At 43.1% G+C, this 19,439-nt stretch overlaps 1 protein-coding gene across 1 annotated transcript; it reads right to left on the bottom strand.

Annotated features, from left to right (window-relative positions):
- Positions 1-3,678: 3,678 nt before the first annotated feature.
- Positions 3,679-9,537, bottom strand: g6pc1b (glucose-6-phosphatase catalytic subunit 1b). Its single transcript, XM_072693440.1, has 5 exons — positions 9,278-9,537; positions 7,832-7,941; positions 6,480-6,585; positions 5,322-5,437; positions 3,679-4,220 (listed from the first exon to the last, which is right to left on the bottom strand). The coding sequence occupies exons 1-5, from the start codon at positions 9,535-9,537 to the stop codon at positions 3,679-3,681; spliced, it is 1,134 nt and encodes a 377-aa protein (XP_072549541.1).
- Positions 9,538-19,439: the final 9,902 nt, after the last annotated feature.

Here is a 19,439-nt window from a genome sequence, read left to right as displayed (position 1 = left end):
GTGTTGATGGTATGGATTTAGAGATGGTGTTGGTGTTGATGGTATGGATTTAGAGATGGTGTTGGTGGTGATGGTATGGATTTAGAGATGGTGTTGGTGTTGATAGTATGGATTTAGAGATGGTGTTGGTGTTGATGGTATGGATTTAGAGATGGTGTTGGTGTTGATGGTATGGATTTAGAGATGGTGTTGGTGTTGATGGTATGGATTTAGAGATGGTGTTGGTGTTGGTGGTATGGTTTTAGAGATGGTGTTGGTGTTGATGGTATGGATTTAGAGATGGTGTTGGTGTTGATGGTATGGATTTAGAGAAGGTGTTGGTGTTGATGGTATGGATTTAGAGATGGTGTTGGTGTTGATGGTATGGATTTAGAGATGGTGTTGGTGGTATGGATTTAGAGATGGTGTTGGTGTTAATGGTATTGGATTTAGAGATGGTGTTGGTGTTGATGGTATGGATTTAGAGATGGTGTTGGTGTTGATGGTATGGATTTAGAGATGGTGTTGGTGTTGATGGTATGGATTTAGAGATGGTGTTGATGTTGATGGTATGGATTTAGAGATGGTGTTGGTGTTGATGGTATGGATTTAGAGATGTGTTGATCTTGATGGTATGGATTTAGAGATGGTGTTGGTGTTGATGGTATGGATTTAGAGATGGTGTTGGTGTTGATGGTATGGATTTAGAGATGTGTTGATCTTGATGGTATGGATTTAGAGATGGCGTTGGTGTTGGTGGTATGGATTTAGAGATGGTGTTGGTGTTAATGGTATTGGATTTAGAGATGGTGTTGGTGTTGATGGTATGGATTTAGAGATGGTGTTGGTGTTGATGGTATGGATTTAGAGATGGTGTTGGTGTTGATGGTATGGATTTAGAGATGGTGTTGGTGTTGATGGTATGGATTTAGAGATGGTGTTGGTGGTGATGGTATGGATTTAGAGATGGTGTTGGTGTTGGTATGGATTTAGAGATGGTGTTGGTGTTGATGGTATGGATTTAGAGATGGTGTTGGTGTTGATGGTATGGATTTAGAGATGGTGTTGGTGTTGATGGTATGGATTTAGAGATGGTGTTGGTGTTGATGGTATGGTTTTAGAGATGGTGTTGATGTTGATGGTATGGATTTAGAGATGGTGTTGGTGTTGATGGTATGGATTTAGAGATGGTGTTGTCAATGGTATTGGTTTTAGAGATGGTGTTGGTGGTATGGATTTAGAGATGGTGTTGGTGTTAATGGTATTGGATTTAGAGATGGTGTTGGTGTTGATGGTATGGATTTAGAGATGGTGTTGGTGGTATGGATTTAGAGATGGTGTTAATGTTAATGGTATTGGATTTAGAGATGGTGTTGGTGTTGATGGTATTGGTTTTAGAGATGGTGTTGGTGTTGATTGTTATGGATTTAGAGATGGTGTTGGTGTTGATGATATTGGATTTAGAGATGGTGTTGGTGTTGATGGTATTGTATTTAGAGATGGTGTTGGTGGTATGGATTTAGAGATGGTGTTGGTGTTAATGGTATTGGTTATAGATTTGGTATTGGTGGTATGGATTTAGAGATGGTGTTGGTGTTGATGGTATTGTATTTAGAGATGGTGTTGGTGGTATGGATTTAGAGATGGTGTTGGTGTTAATGGTATTGGTTATAGATTTGGTGTTGGTGGTATGGATTTAGAGATGGTGTTGTCAATGGTATTGGTTTTAGAGATGGTGTTGGTGTTGATGGTATGGATTTAGAGATGGTGTTGGTGTTGATGGTATTGGTTATAGATTTGGTGTTGGTGGTATGGATTTAGAGATGGTGTTGGTGTTGATGGTATGGATTTAGAGATGGTGTTGGTGGTATGGATTTAGAGATGGTGTTGGTGTTGATGGTATGGATTTAGAGATGGTGTTGATGTTGATGGTATGGATTTAGAGATGGTGTTGGTATTGATGGTATGTATTTAGAGATGGTGTTGGTGTTAATGGTATTGGATTTAGAGATGGTGTTGGTATTGATGGTATGTATTTAGAGATGGTGTTGGTGTTAATGGTATTGGATTTAGAGATGGTGTAGGTGTTGATGGTATGGGTTTTAGAGATGGTGTTGGTGTTGATAGTATGGATTTAGATATGGTGTTAATGGTATTGGATTTAGAGATGGTGTTGGTGTTGATGGTATTGGTTTTAGAGATGGTGTTGGTGTTGATTGTATTGGATTTAGAGATGGTGTTGGTGTTGATGCTATTGTATTTAGAGATGGTGTTGGTGTTGATGGTATGGATTTAGAGATGGTGTTGGTGTTGATGGTATTGGTTTTAGAGATGGTGTTGGTGTTGATGGTATGGATTTAGAGATGGTGTCGGTGTTGATGGTATGAATTTAGAGATGCTGGCCACACTAGTCAACCAGGCTGACCACTATGACAATGCTGATTGACCAGGATGATGACCAGTGTGACAAAACTACTCAACCACTATGACCAGCCTACTATGCAGGGAGCTAAAGTGGATACCCATATTAACCAGCTTGCTTACCAGTCAGTATCGGTTACTGTGATTAGATTCACATTAAATTAGCCGTGAACCATAGAAATGAGACGTTTAATGTTTAATTGCTGTTAAATAAAAAAAGGCATGGAAATCAGTGGTGGCAGATTTGGCTACCTTAAAAAGTGACCTTGCGCACTTTGGAAGGTTCATTTAAGTAAAAGTCCACTAGGATTCATGTCTTTTTCCACTGTACTGAGAATGGTCCACCACCCCAATAATACTGGACAACAGCAGTTACAAATTGGTGTCCTTACCCCTACTCTTGTGCTTCCAGTCACTGGCCACTTTATTAGAAACCCCTACTCTTGTGCTTCCAGTCACTGGCCACTTTATTAGAAACCCCTACATTGTGCTTCCATTCATTGGCCACTTTATTAGAAACCCCTACCTTGTGCTTTCACTCACTGGCCACTTTATTAGAAACCCCTACCTTGTGCTTTCACTCACTGGCCACTTTATTAGAAACCCCTACATTGTGCTTCCAGTCATTGGCCACTTTATTAGAAACCCATGCTATTGTGCTTTCACTCACTGGCCACTTTATTAGAAACCCCTATGCTTGTGCTTCCAATCACTGGCCACTTTATTAGAAACCCCTACTCTTGTGCTTCCAGTCACTGGCCACTTTATTAGAAACCCCTACATTGTGCTTCCACTCATTGGCCACTTTATTAGAAACCCCTACCTTGTGCTTTCACTCACTGGCCACTTTATTAGAAACCCCTGCTATTGTGCTTTCACTCACTGGCCACTTTATTAGAAACCCCTACGCTTGTGCTTTAACTTACTGGCCACTTTATTAGAAACCCATATGCTTGTGCTTCCACTCGCTGGCCACTTTATTAGAAACCCCTGCTATTGTGCTTTCACTCACTGGCCACTTTATTAGAAACCCCTACGCTTGTGCTTTAACTTACTGGCCACTTTATTAGAAACCACAAGGATTCATGTCTTTTTCTTTACCTCCCATGTAAAAACCACTGAGCTACCATGTAAAATGTCACTACTATGCTGAGAATGGTCCACCACCCCAATAATATTGGACAACAGCGGTTACAAATTGGTGTCCTGGACCTATATACTGGACCCAGGGCCATAGGTGGACACATAGGTAAAGCATGAGCTAAAGGCTAGTACGGGCTAACTGGAATGATGCAGTTTGCTGCTCTGAAGGCATTTCTTTCTCTGATACACATTTAGCGCCGCCGTCGCACAGAACGGCACGAAGCCCACGGTGGTGAGCGGCACTGTGGCGCTTTTGCAGAAAGACAGGATGTAGAAAAGAGCCTGTGTGTGAGCTGGAGGCCTAAACGAGTCCAAAAGGCTGAGGAGCAGCAAAGTGACTAATGCACAGGATAATCTGTAGATGGCGCCGTCTCTGTAACCGCAGGTCTCAGGCTCCATCAACATGGAGAGATGGAGGCTCAAGCCTAGGCCAAACAAAGCCCCTGTGTTACGCAGGAGACCAGCGAAGGGTGTGGTGTCCAAATGCACCCAATCAGGATGTAAACACCACCTTTGGGCCTTCACCAGGCTCCAGTGTGGGTCAATGGAGGTGGCGTCCAGCAAGGTGTAGAGCCCCAGAGCGAACGAGAGCAGGAAGAATGTAGTGTTGAAGTAACTCCTCAGGGTGGCGCTGTGGATCCAAGAGGCTCTGTTGAACACTTTAGCCACTGCAATGCCTGCAGATGCAACAATACACAGATGTAATTATAGAGTACTTTAATCATACTAAACATATAAGATCTTTCACTCACCGGCCACTTTATTAGAAACCCCTACTATTGTGCTTCCCATCACTGGCCACTTTATTAGAAACCCCTACTCTTGTGCTTTCACTCACTGGCCACTTTATTAGAAACCCCTACTCTTGTGCTTTCACTCACTGGCCACTTTATTAGAAACACCTACTCCTGTGCTTCTGCTCACTGGCCACTTTATTAGAAACACCTACTCTTGTGCTTCCCATCACCGGCCACTTTATTAGAAACCTCTACCTTGTGCTTTCACTCACTGGCCACTTTATTGGAAACCCCGTACCTTGTGCTTACACTCACTGGACACTTTATTAGAAAACCCTACCTTGTGTTTTCACTCACTGGCCACTTTATTGGAAACCCCTACCTTGTGCTTACACTTACTGGACACTTTATTGGAAACCCCTACCTTGTGCTTCCAATCACTGGCCACTTTATTGGAAACCCCTACCTTGTGCTTCCACTCACTGGCCACTTTATTAGAAACACCTACCTTGTGCTTTCACTCACTGGCCACTTTATTGGAAACCCCTACCTTGTGCTTCCACTCACTGGCCACTTTATTAGAAACCCCCACTTTCTGCTTCCACTCACTGGCCACTTTATTGGAAACCCCTACCTTGTGCTTACACTTACTGGACACTTTATTGGAAACCCCTACCTTGTGCTTCCAATCACTGGCCACTTTATTGGAAACCCCTACCTTGTGCTTCCACTCACTGGCCACTTTATTAGAAACCCCTACCTTGTGCTTCCACTCACTGGCCACTTTATTAGAAACCCCTACCTTGTGCTTCCACTCACTGGCCACTTTATTAGAAACCCCTACCTTGTGCTTCCACTCACTGGCCACTTTATTAGAAACCCCTACCTTGTGCTTCCACTCACTGGCCACTTTATTAGAAACCCCTACCTTGTGCTTCCACTCACTGGCCACTTTATTAGAAACCCCTACCTTGTGCTTCCACTCACTGGCCACTTTTTTGCTGCATATGAAGTAGTTGACTTGAGCCCTGCTTAAATCACCTGTTACAACACCAGTGATGACCTGGTGAGGGAAATGAGCAGCAATGAAGATCCTGGACAGGCAGACGGCAATTTGGATGGCCCAGAACAGCATCCAGAGGCAGCCGTGCACGCACCTACAGCAGCGAATGAGAGAAAAAGCTCACTAACTACTAAGGAAGGGTCTCAGAGTCAGCGGCAGAGGGGCTAACCTTAGTAAGTCTTCTGTCCACTAAAGTAAACAGTTCGTAGTGGAAGCACACTCAGCGTAAACATCTCCTCAGAGATGGATGTGTGTATAGCCGAGCTCTGAGGAGACTTCCTTTTCCATTGCAGATGCTAGCCAGCTAAAGGCTTATGGTGTTTTTAGCCAGTTTGCTAGACTCCAGACCAGTTTAGGCTTCTGTAAAGGTAGCGTAAGGCGTAGCTTATATAATGCAGTAATTTAGAGCCATCATAGTTTGCATGTTCCAGCTCCTGGACGTTCTTTGTTATGGTTCCAGTCATGATTTAGGACCAGTCCTGTGGAGTTTATATACACACTGAAAGCAGTGTTTGTACTGACGTTTGCAGTTGCATTAATTTCTGTCAAGGCAGCGGGATTTGGTATGGTAATAATGTTCTATGTATATTATTTGTCATCCGAAAACACAGACTCTTAACTCTAACATCACTGTGAGCAATGCAAAAAACAACTACGTCATCAGTATAAACCGTTTTTTAAGTGTAAATTATAACATACAGTGAAATCCAAAATGTTTAAAACAATAAAACAACTTTAAAAAACATTTAAATCATGAAAATAAAGTGCCATTGCAATTATAGGGGTCCAAGCACCATCAGGACCTAATATGGCCACACTCTGTTGAACTAGTAAGCCGCAGGAACCAGATCCCAATTTTGTGTTACTGTTGAAACCCACTCTAAACACTTCTACAAACATTACGCTAATGTTGTAAATATAATTTAATCAAACAGTCTGATTTTAAATGGATAAGGAGATGAAGGAATTATGAATTATGACTCACAAGACAAATCAAATTGTAGGATGTGGGCCCTTAAAAAAGGTCAAACCCATATAAGGACGTTTTCTTGTATTGCTGAGTCTCACTTATGGTGTTTGTGTGGGGTTATGAACCAAAACCATCTACTATAAGAAGTAAAGGGATCTCTCCTCACCATTTCTTAACAGGGTCTCCATCTCCCTTAAGTAGAACAGGCATCAGAGATGTCACCATGGCGTAGTAGACCCCAGCAGCACCCATAGCATGGCCTGAGGGGCTTCCTGCAACGACAGAGACTGTTCTGTTCTGCTGCTGTCACACTTAACACACAGCAGGTGTGAGTCTATCAACCAAACCACTGTGACTGAAACAGGAGGAGGAAGCAAGGTATGAATTACAGCCTTCTAATAAAAACATGACCCCCTTAGGGAAGTATGGACAAAAGGTCATACACTAACGGTGGGGAAATTTGTAGACACTTCATTTTCCAGCAGTTCTTCTGAAGGCAGTGGAATTAAAGGGCCCTACATTTGATGTTTGTGTGGGTTTATGGGCCAAAAACATTCGTAGTTTATTTTACAGAACCATTACAGACCATTTACAGACCCGGATGAAACACTCCTTGTAACTTCAGGGCTGTTATAATAGCTCCCGAGCAAGGTTAGGACATCTATGAGCTAAGCTAAGTCCTTTTCCTTTATTTTCTGTCATTATCCACCATTTCCTCTGAAGTCAGTTGTATTAAAGGGCTCATCTCCTATGTAGTGAGATCCACTTTTTTTTAAAGTATGTGTGGGTTTATGGCCCAAGACACCAGACACAGTCATAACAAAGGTCTTTACACCTTAAATAACTGCATTGGTTTTGGCCCTGTTCCCTGATTCCTGTCTGATAAAGTCCAGTAAGCTCTGGCTGCTAATATTTGTACATCTGAAAAGTAGGCCTGGCTGAAACACTCCATATAACTTCAGCATGAGTGGGCGGGGCTAAACTACTGTAGGCTGACTAGTCTTACAGTTAGTTCCAGTCTCACAATCTGTATAACCAGTATAGGGTATGTTTTCATTTGTAAACATTTTAGTTTGATGGACTAGCTGGTCTATCGGCATGACCAACCTGGCCAAAATAATCAACCAGTATGACCACGCTGGTTGACCAGCATCACCAGTATGACCTGCTTGACCAGGCTGTTCAATCAACTTTACCAAACTGGTCAACTAGTATGACCAGCTTGGTCAGGTTGGTCATGCTAGAAGATGACCATCCTGCTAGTCTATTCAACTCTAATGAAAACATGTGCTGTGATGGTCAGGACTTTTGCTGGCGTACGAGCATGTGGACGACCTGGATGACCTTTTCAACTAACCTGACCATCAAAGACAAATAATGCTACATTCACATCCCTAAAGCCTGAGTAGCAGGAAGAGGTTTGAACAGATTACAGGATGGGAGGAGAGCAGTTCAGACAGAACTACTATTAGAAATAATAAACATACAGACTGTGATCTCTGTGATCTATAAACCTACCAGGCCCAGTCTCACAGGTGGTGGGGAACTGTTGGATCTGTGGCACAGTGGAGTTGCCGTAGTAGAGAGTCTCCTGAATCCACCAGTACGGCCGCTCTCCAAACAGAATCCTGACCAGCGATGAGAAAAAATGAGTAGTTTTAATATTAAACAAAATCTTGCTTAAAAATGAGACTATAATGACAATAAAATGATTAGAATAAATGTCAGAGGTGATTTTGTCATTGTAATAGATCAAAGGGGTTAATGTTGCTTTTTTGTGGGAACAAATCTTTAAAATCAACTGTAAAATAGATGGACAGACAGACATCAGAGATTTAGGTAGATAATAGGCAGACTTATGGGTAGATAGGCAGATGGATAGGCAGACAGTTACATAGACAGACGGATATGCAGACTTGTAGGTAGACAGACAGACAGACTTTAAGATAGACAGGCAGACAGACAGACGGATAGGCAGACTTGTAGGTAGACAGGCAGACAAACAGACAGACAGACAGACTTATGGGTAGACAAACAGACAGATGAATAGGCAGACGTATAGGTAGACAGACAGACAGACGAATAGGCAGACTTATAGGTAGACAGACAGACGAATAGGCAGACTTATAGGTAGACAGACAGACGGATAGGCAGACTTATAGGTAGACAGACAGACGAATAGGCAGACTTATAGGTAGACAGACAGACGGATAGGCAGACTTATAGGTAGACAGGCAGACAGACGAATAGGCAGACTTTTAGGTAGACAGGCAGACAAACAGACAGACATACCAATTGGTAGACAGACAGACAGATAATCACAGACAGATCACATCACCACATCCCCACATCCCCACAGACAGATAAGCAGACTTATAGGTAGACAGACAGACATACAGACAGGCTTATAGGTAGACAAAAAGACAGACATACCAATTGGTAGACAGACAGACAGATAATCACAGACAGATCACATCACCACATCCCCACAGACAGATAAGCAGACTTATAGGTAGACAGACAGACATACAGACAGGCTTATAGGTAGACAAAAAGACAGACATACAAATTGGTAGACAGACAGACGGATAGGCAGACTTATAGGTAGACAGACAGACGGACAGACAGACTTATGGGTAGACAGGCAGACAAACAGACGGACAGACAGACTTATGGGTAGACAAACAGACAGACGAATAGGCAGACTTATAGGTAGACAGACAGACAGACGAATAGGCAGACTTATAAGTAGACAGACAGACAGATAGGCAGACTTATAGGTAGACAGGCAGACAAACAGACAGACATACAAATTGGTAGACAGACAGACGGATAGGCAGACTTATAGGTAGACAGACAGACAAATAGACATACAGACAGAAAGACAGATAGGCAGACGTATAGGCAGACAGACAGGTAGACAGACTGCACATCTACACCTGCACAAGCAAATGAGAGTCTCACCATTTGAGAACCAGGTTGATCCAGTCTCCCACCACAGCCACCCACAGCAGCTTCACCCCCACCGCAGTGTGCAGGTGAAAGCAGATGGGGAAGAACAGCAGGAACGTGGTGCGCAGGTCCGCGGCCTCCGAGGCTAAAGCAAACCAGCCGTGTGCATGACCATAATGCAGCTGCAGGTAGTGTGTGGTGCTTATCCCGTAACCATGGAGAGTCTCCATCACAGCTTCAAACCTCAGGGAACATGGGCGGTTTTCATGCATGGCAGTCTGAGACGGTCCCAGGAGGTCACATACACCCAGACCACACTGAATTCGGAGCTTAAGGTCAGAAGCAGTGGTGTGCAAACCTTCAGCACAGCGTTCAGCTGCATGCCATCCTTTTATTTGCCCAGCCCATGGCCTGGTCACTAGGCACCACTTGAGTGATGGAGTGGAGAAATTAGGGGGAAATTAGTGTCACGCATATTTGTAGTGGTGAAGGAGAGAGGAGCTAATTTTAGACCTCACTCTCCATCAGCACACACACACTTACTTGTTGCAAGAGGTGATATCAGTGATGTGTGCTGTCGTTTGGCAGTTGGGCATACTGGTTAACCCGCCTTGACTATTTTGGTGGACCAGAATGGTAACGCTGGTCAGCCACCTTTGTCATTCTCGTAGACCAATTTATTTATGATGGTCAAACTGGTCTACCAACCCTGGTCATTCTCGTAGACTAGTTTGGGCATGCTGGTCATACTGGTCTACCAACCTTGGTCATTTTGGTCAACCAACTTGATCATGTTGGTCATACTGGTGAACCGCCTAGACCATTTTGGTGGACCAGCTTGGTCATGCTGGTCAACCACATTGGTCATTCTGGTCAACCACCTTGGTCATTCTGGTCAACCAACTTGGTCATTTTGGTCAACCAACTTGATCATGTTGGTCATACTGGTGAACTGCCTTGACCATTCTGGTGGTCCAGCTTAGTAAAGCTGGTCAGCCACCTTTGTCATTCTCATAGATCAACTTAATCATGCTGGTCAAACTGGTCTACCAACCTTGGTCATTTTGGTAGACCAGCTTGGGCATGATGGTCAAACTGGTCTACCACCTTGGCCATTCTGGTGGACCAGCTTAGTCACGCTAGTCAACCACCTTGGTCATTTTGGTCAACCAACTTGATCATGTTGGTCATACTGGTTAACCGCCTTGACTATTTTGGTGGACCAGCATGGTAACGCTGGTCAGCCACCTTTGTCATTCTCTTAGACCAACTTCTTTAGACCAACATTTGGGTGGACCAACTTGGACATGCCGGTCAACACCCTTAATCATGCTGGTTACACTGGTCAACCACCTTGGCCATTCTGGTGGACCAACTTGGTCATTTGGGTGGACCAACTTGGACATGCCGGTCAACCCCCTTAATCATGCTGGTTACACAGGTCAACCACCTTGGCCATTCTGGTGGACCAACTTGGTCATGCTGCAATTTTTTATGGTTTAACTGGTCTACCAATATAACCAACCTGACCAAAATAATCAACCAGTATGACTAACCACTGATTGATCACACTGGTTGACCAGCATCACCACACTGGTCCACCAGTATGACCTGCTTGACCAAGCTATAGACCATCTCATCCATCTAACTCAAATGAAGCCACAGGACATGACAGGCAGGACTTAAGCTGGCTTACCAGCATGTGGATGACCTAGATGACCTTTTGGAATGACCCACCTGCCCATCAAAGACCAGCTTAGACCATCTGAAACCAGTTTAGATAATGACAGGAGTTTCCTGATGTTTATTCACCCCACCTGACTGGACGTCTCGCTGAAGCGTACAGTACACAGCAGGTTAGCAGCGACGTGTAAAACCTGGCCCTTCATGTTTACTTTGGACTTGACGCAAAGGGCTCATTTTTGGGAAGTCATGTGACCCTTTCCCATAATCTGGGCTCATTAGCAGGCTCTGTCCATGCGCTCCATCACCACTCTGCAGGATGCAGAATTTTCCAGCCCTCTGCATTGGCAGTGTGAAAAGACCACAGATGGGAGTCGAGGGCAGGATGTAAACAGGCTGGATCAGAGCTTCATGCCCCTGACCTTTACCTTCTCCACAGCAACAACACTCTCAACTCCTACACACAGCAGGCAACACACTACACCCCTGAAACAGGGTTCCTTTATGGCAACAGTACAGACCTGCTATCTCAGAAACACAACAGGAAAACAACAGGACACTCTCACTTGACCTATGGAGGCTCCGCCCACAACTATGTTCTTTCATAGCTACTTTGGTGAAGTTGAATGGGAAACTGTCATAACAAATAATTCATAGTGGATGCTGACAATTCACTATATACAGTATACTGGGTAATTCATAGTAGATACTGAATCATTTATAGCAGAAACTAAATAATTAATAGAAGACATTGAATGATACACAGTGGTAACTAAATAATACATAGTGGACACGACACAGTGCATAGTAGACGCTGAATAATTCATAGTGGATACTGTATAATTAATATTGAATACTGAATAATTCATAGTGGATACTGAATAATTAATATTGAATACTGAATAATTCATAGTGGATACTGTATAATTAATATTGAATACTGAATAATTCATAGTGGATACTGAATAATTAATATTGAATACTGAATATTTCATAGTAGATACTGAATAATTCATAGTGGATACTGTATAATTAATATTGAATACTGAATAATTCATAGTGGATACTGAATAATTAATATTGAATACTGAATAATTCATAGTGGATACTGAATAATTAATATTGAATACTGAATAATTCATAGTGGATACTGAATAATTAATATTGAATACTGAATATTTCATAGTAGATACTGAATATTTCATAGTGGATACTGTATAGTTAATATTGAATACTGAATAATTCATAGTGGATACTGAATAATTAATATTGAATACTGAATAATTCATAGTGAATACACTCAGAAATGTATGTTAGATACTAAATAATTTATAGTGGACACGGCACAGTGCATAGTAGATGCTGAATAATTCATAGTGGATACTGAATAATTCATAGTGGATACTGAATAATTCATAGTGGATACTGAATAATTAATATTATATACTGAACAATTCATGCTGAAAACAAAATAATTAATATTAGATAAATATACAGATGTTAAAATGCTAAACGATGCTAAATGATTTATAGTGAATTTGTAGTATTTGTATTTCATTTGTATTTGTATTTCATACTGGGTATAGCATCATATAGCATAAGATACTGAATAATTCATACTGGATACTGAATCAAAGTCTTAATATTAATAACTGAATTAGCATTAGTTATTAGGGGTTAGCATGAGCGCACTGTGTTTATTGTGCTTTCGCTCTGCAGATCTTTAACTGGATTCTAATGGCGAGGGCATTCTTTCTGCAACTGTGGCTTGTGAAGTCACATTCTCACGACCCATGAAAACTAAACAGGGTTCAGACAGCAGGAAAATAACACAGGAAGTTTTGTGCACAGCATGGGACGGCTCACTCTCACGCTCTCTGCCTGCATTCAGATTCACTTCCCATCTCTTCTTTTAGCAGCTGCTAATGCAGAACAGCACGGCCAGGCAGGGCGAAGCCGACCCTGTCTTTAACATCCTATTGTGGAGAGGAGAGCAGAGAGCTGCACACACACCACAGATACCCCTTTACAGAAAAACACGATTAGCAGAGTGCTAATGAGGCCTCAAGTAGGCCTAAGGTGTAGGACCATGGCAGTGTGTGTGTGTATGTGTGTGTGAATGAGGCTGGAAGGAGTTAAACACTTCTGAATCCATGCAGATATGTTAATGAACATTCCTTTATAAAGATTTACTCATTTAGCAAAACTAATAAACAGTGTAATAAATAACCTATATGACCAAACCAGCTGCTTTCAGTTTCGCTCACGAGTCTCATGAGACTAATAAATAATATAACTTGATATAAAAATATGGTAATTTTATCACCTTTAACACTTTTTAAATTCCAATAATAATAATAATAATAATAATAATAATAATAAAAGCTTCACTATTAGTCTGTTCAGTCCTCCTGGCGTGTCCGAGAAGCTATAACTGTGTTTATGATTGATCTGATTATTGATTTAAACTCACTTTAAACCACAGGATTTTTATCTAGAACCCATTTGTGTTTATTTACACTTTTAGGCTCGATCTCCATGTGCTGCTCCTCCCCTCTCTCTCTGGGAAGCACTGGCTGCATGTAGATGGAGGTACTTATAGAAAGGGTGTGATGGTGAGAAGGCGGGGCTTAAAGAGGCATGTTTTAAGCTGTAAAAATCCAAATGCAGAAGGCAGAAGCAAGCGCTGATGTGAAATCAATGCCAAATCTTAATCTTAAACTCCCAAAAAAGAGGCAGCCTGGTCACCCTAGCTCACACCAAACAATTAGCATGGTGCTAACTAGTGTTCTTGGTCATTTGGGTGGACCAACATGGACATGCTGGTCAACACCCTTAATCATGCTGGTTATACTGGTCAACCACCTTGGCCATTCTGGTGGAACCAGAACAATTAGCAATTAGCATGGTGCTAACTAGTGTATCCTGCAGCATTGTCTGGCCACCAGATCACCCAAACATGTGGTAGAAATAGTTTCAACATCTGCAAGATGATCAGTTTACGTTATTAAAATAGTTCTGATGACAATCTAGGATGTCCTACAAAAGGTCCAGAATTTTTCTGCAGCTTAATAGTCCATGATCTGCTCCAAATCATGCGAAACTCACTATATTTGACTTATTGTTCGGGTTAAATAAGCTTTAGAACCTCTAAAACAGAACTAACAGAAGTTTGACTTATAATTTTAACATCATTCAGGGGGATTTAGTGTGAAACTGAGCTTCACTGTAGAGAAACTGACCCACTCTGATCTCTTTACAGTGGAGGTGAATGAAATCAGGCATCGGTTGCCATGACTACAACACAGATACAGCCCATAATATATCTCCTATCCAAACCCACCAGTGCAGCTACACGAGTCTTCTGAGTTTTATATGGAATGATGATGATGATGATGAGTGGAGAATCTCAACTAATGCAGTTTTCTTTAGGGACTACTTTCTGTAGCCGCACTACACCCTGCAGCATGTATCCCTCCACCATTTTAATGATCTGATTTTAAAAGCAGGTTCTAGAGCCGAGCTCTTCTCAGAACTCTGGTAGAACTCAGGCATCAGGCAGCGTCTTCATCACCATTAGGTGAAGAACTTTCTGTGAGGAGCTTTTATTAGAGCTTCAGACGTCTGCGTCCTTTCACCTCCACTGTAGAACCACAGCTCTGCCTGGGGAAGTTCCTCTAGTGCACCATCCTACTCTGAATGATGCTGGTTAAACACAATGCAAAGCACCATGCTTTGTCCATAATAAGGTGGGCCCTTTCTGGGGTCTGAAATCCTGACACACCTCACAGACTGACCAAATAAAGCCAACAAAGAATAGGAGGAGGAGACATAGATGACAAGAGGGTGGAGCCTGGGTAATAAACAAGACGTCTATCAGCTGTATCTTAACTCAGCAGCTTCAGGATCATGCTGATGCTCCACTGACTGAACTGAACACGGAGAAGGGAGTCTCTGTCATTCCCACTCCGGGCCGGAGCGCTGCTGCTGCTACTGCACTATGGAGCTTTGGTGGTGGAGCTGCAGGAGGAGAACCTCTCTCCAGAACTGCTGTGTAACGCTGCAGAACCCATACAGTCATATTAGTGTCAAATCCTGTAGTGTTACTCTGCCACCTCAGCCCACATGCTGCTCCACCTTCAGATCAAGCTTCTGGAGCTTGTCTCAGCTTGTCCAGAAATGCATGTGTACAGCTGTCCATCAGGCTCAAAGCCTGATTTGTATTTACTGCAGTGGAGTAAACATAAATTACACACCACACCTGTAGGGGGAGTCCAGCATCAGAAAATACCAATTCTCACATAATGCTGCTTTAAATAATAGCTATGTGGTGTTACAGGTTGTGAAGGATGGTAAAAAGCTTGTCATGGGTGAGCCTCATAGTTGTAAAACTATTTTTAAAGGGTTCTACTTTAGAAAACTGTCCAGAAATGCATGTGTACAGCTGTCCATTAGTGGGCGCTCAAAGTGCGATTTATATTTACTGCAGTGGAGCAAACGTAAATTACACACCACACCTGTAGGGGAAGCCCAGGAGTGGAAAACACAATTTCTCACATAATGCTGCTTTAAATAATAGCTATGTGTAAAATGGTTGTCATGGGTGAGCCTCATGGTTGTAGAGACATTTATAAAGGGTTCCATATAGAACCACCTATAAAAGGTTATCCACCCATTGCTTTAATTAGAGAACCCTTGACAAACCCTTACTTTAGGAGTATGTACAAAGGGCCCAATACAGATTTTAGGGCATTCAGTCACTGCAGGCCCACCTGTGCTATGGGTCCTAGAACAACTGCTCCCACCAGAAAGAAACTGTATTTCTTAGCTTGTCAACAAATGCATGTGTACATCTGTCTGAGTGGAGTTAAAGCGAATTACGCTCCCCAACTGTAGAGGGAGCCCAGGAGCAAAAATATCAATTCTTGCATAATGCTGCTTTAAATGTACACAAGGCTCTGAGGTACACTGAAATAACATAATTTACACCAATCAGCCAGAACATTAAAACCACTGAAGGTGAAGTACTTAAGAGTATATATAAGGATATCTAGGATTATAGAGCCCTTTCTGCTAAAGAGTGCATTTCTACTGTTCTCAGTGTTTTCTCAGGCATGGCTGAAGGGTGGAAGACGACAGGTGCCCTGGCTTCTTCTTTAAGGGTTTACACTGGGTGTTTATGAGCGCTGCTGGCCGCCGCACTCCTACCAGTGTTGCCAACTCTTGTGTCTTCTCAGGCTCTCACACAGCACAGAAAAACTGACGTTTCCACATGACTTCCTGTGAGAAACACCAGTGAAGGCTGTTTCTAGAGTGGGTCAGGCTCCTGGTTCAAAACTGGCTGCTAAGGTGAGGTTTCTGATTGAGTAAGCTGGTTTGAGGGTGGTTGTCCTGGAACCCAGCACAGAGGGGCCTGTGGTGCCTGGAGGCCCCTCACACAGATCCCTAAAAAGGGTTTGTCAAGGGTTCTTTAGTAAAAGCAGTGCATGAAAGTGTTATTCATATATAAGGAAAACAACCTCTTATAGATGGTTCTTGAACAGAACCCTTTAAAAATGGTTCTACATCCATGCGGCTCATCCATGGCAACCATTTTAGCATCCCTCACAACATAGCTATTATTTAAAGAAGCATAATGCGAGAATTTCTATGTTTTGCTCCTGGGCTCCCTCTACAGTTCAGGAGTGTAATTGCAATGATTGCCAAGCAAAGCACTGTTTTGTTAAATCTTCTTCGTGTTGGAGTCAATGGCTGTGGCTGCTGCCTTTTTCTAAATACACACATCATTTACCCAAACACACACTGACCAGAGTTCCCACTTCATCCAATTTAATAAAATTTAACTCCAGCTGAAAAACCCCACCCATCATGGGTCCATCATTTTTAACGAGGCGGCCAATAAAACGATCAGATTAATTTGAAGCTGAGAAATACAGCAAGGTTTGGTTAAAACCCTTGAGAAACAGAGCCCTCAGCGTCGGGTCAGGCCTCTCAGCATCGGGTCAGGCCTCTCAGCGTCGGGTCAGGCCTCTCAGCGCCGAGTCGTGATAGTGGTAGTTAAATATAGAAATACGATGCTGTGTCTCTTTGCTAGTTGTGGTGTTCAGGACGCTCACTAATGTTGCTAATGCTGCTAATGTTTAAAAAATGGACTGTGAAAAAGAAGCCTCAGTGCTCTCAGACTCCACAACCTCCTGAATGTCACACAGCAGGAGTTCTGAATCTGTGTGACCGCCACAGATGGTCAGTATCGCCAGTCAGCTAAGTATGAGCTATTACTGAGATTCAGACTGATAGTCTAACATAAACATTAAGGTTAGAGGCTATAGTGGGCAGGGAGGAGTCATGGGCTTATGAACCCCCTTGGCACCAGAATGTTTGGTGGTCCACCCCCCCTCCCCAGTCATTGAACACCAACATATACACACCATTTTGAACTATTTTGTACATAACTTAGGATATATATATATATATATATATATATATATCCGAGTCTCTGTGTGGATGTGACTAAAGTATTTGGACACCACCACCACATTCCACTTACAGGAGCTTGAATGCCATCTCATTCTAACTCCATGGGCTTTATTAATATGGAGCTGGTCCCCCTCTGCAGCTCTACCAGCAGCAGCAGCAGGTCTGGAGCTCTGCTGCAGTTACTGAGTCAGTTGGAGGCTTTTCTGCACTCTGCTCTGAGCTCAGCACTCGGCCCTGACCCCGCTCTGTAACTTTACGTGGTCTGACAGACACTCGTGGCTGAGCTGCTCTCTGTGAGCTGTTCCTCCTAAACTCTTCCACTGTTCAATAATAACACCACTCACAGCTGACTTGTTGTTGTTGGTGCAGCGGTGTCTCCTATTACATACAGAACCACACTGGAGTTCAGTGAGCTCTTCAGAACCTCCCGTTCTTTCACTGAGGTGTGTTAATGATTTTATGTACCTGTGGCAATGGGACTGTGTCCCAATATTTTTGTCCATATAGTGTTTACACTTACACTTCAATGATCAATAATCATAACATTAACATATCTATAGCTATGGCTGTTCTTACTCTTGCATACAAGTGGAGTTAGGTCCATCCAGCTGTGTTCTGTCCAATTCGGACCCGGTCATGTGATTATTATTCCACATGTCTGCATGTCTTGGGTTGCCAGATCCTTCTCCCACTTCAGTTCAGCAGTGCAGGATCTAACAGTCTTTAAAGTGCTCTGCGATTTTGAGGAGTCTAATTTCAGGAAGCACTCCTCCATTTTCTCATTGTTTATCTTGTTCCTCAGGGGGGCGCTCCAGAGAGTAATTAGGAAGTGCATATGTAGCTCGTATGCTTTGGGGGGTTCAGAACTTCTAGGAAATATCTTTCTGAGGGAGAGGCACACCCTCTAATGCATTTCCGCTGCTGTATTGTGGGATACGGCTCCTCTGAGAGGAACGTGGTTTACAGCACCAGGAAAGCAGTTTTTCAAAAAACATCATATCTAAGGTCATCATGTGACAAAAGTTTGTGGACACCTCTCTAATGAATGCATCCAGCTACTTCAAGTTGCACCCATTGCTGATACAGATGTGTAAATGTACACACAGCTTGTCTAGTCCCTGTAGAGAAGAAGTACTGCCAATAGAATAGGACCCTAGGAGCAGAATAGGAGCAGATCAACATCATGACTCTATTGGCTCCATGCTGCCTAATAATGCCAGGCGTGGGCTAGAGGGGTATAAAGCCCCCCAGCATTGAGGAGCTGTGGAGCAGTGGAAGAGCTGTGTTCTCTGGAATGATGGATGGTGGTGGAGCTCCATCCAGTACTTTTGGGATGAGTTGGGGATGATGAGGTGTGGTGGTGATCAATCAGCCAACATGCTGACCTCACTAACGCTCTTGTTGCTGAATGCAATCAAATCCTCACAGAAATGTTCCTTCTCCAAAATCTAGTAGAAAGCCGCCTTCTGTTTGTGCATCCAGTGTGTTTGGATGTCAAAATACTGGTGTGTGTGTGTTTCTCAGGTATCTGTGGGTGATGACGGTGTCTCTCGGCCTGTCTGCTCTCTCTCCCTCTCCTCCTCTGTCAGTCGGACAGGCTGCTTTGAGGATTCTCCAGAACAGTTACAAACACTGAGGGACACTCCATACATAGCCCTGCACCCAGCGTCCAGTGTAAATACAGCCGTCACACTGCTGCCCTCGCGCCGCACTCACTCAGCATTCGCGCAGACAGAGGGTTCTTCAGTGCTCGCAAATCATTTCCCACAGTGTTTCTTTAAGAGTGACGCTACGCAGTGCAGCTGCTGAACACTCCCTCACTCACTAAATCACTCACTCCCTCACTCACTCCCTCACTCACTAAATCACTCACTCCCTCACTCACTCACTCCCTCACTCACTCACTAAATCACTCACTCCCTCACTCACTCCCTCACTCACTCACTCACTCCCTCACTCACTCCCTCATTCACTTACTCACTCACTCACTCACTCACTGATTCAGTCACTCACT

This window comes from Salminus brasiliensis, chromosome 12, assembly GCF_030463535.1.
Source record: "Salminus brasiliensis chromosome 12, fSalBra1.hap2, whole genome shotgun sequence".
NCBI lineage: Eukaryota > Metazoa > Chordata > Actinopteri > Characiformes > Bryconidae > Salminus > Salminus brasiliensis.
This window is presented reverse-complemented; position numbering and strand designations above follow the sequence as displayed.

Coding starts and splice junctions, on each gene's coding strand:
- g6pc1b (XM_072693440.1), bottom strand. CDS start 9,537: ATGCATGAAAACCGCCCATGTTCCCTGAGGTTTGAAGCTGTGATGGAG. Junction 7,942..9,277: donor ATCAACCTGGTTCTCAAATG/GTGAGACTCTCA, acceptor ATCGCTGGTCAG/GATTCTGTTTGGAGAGCGGC. Junction 5,438..6,479: donor GGAGACCCTGTTAAGAAATG/GTGAGGAGAGAT, acceptor TCGCTGCTGTAG/GTGCGTGCACGGCTGCCTCT.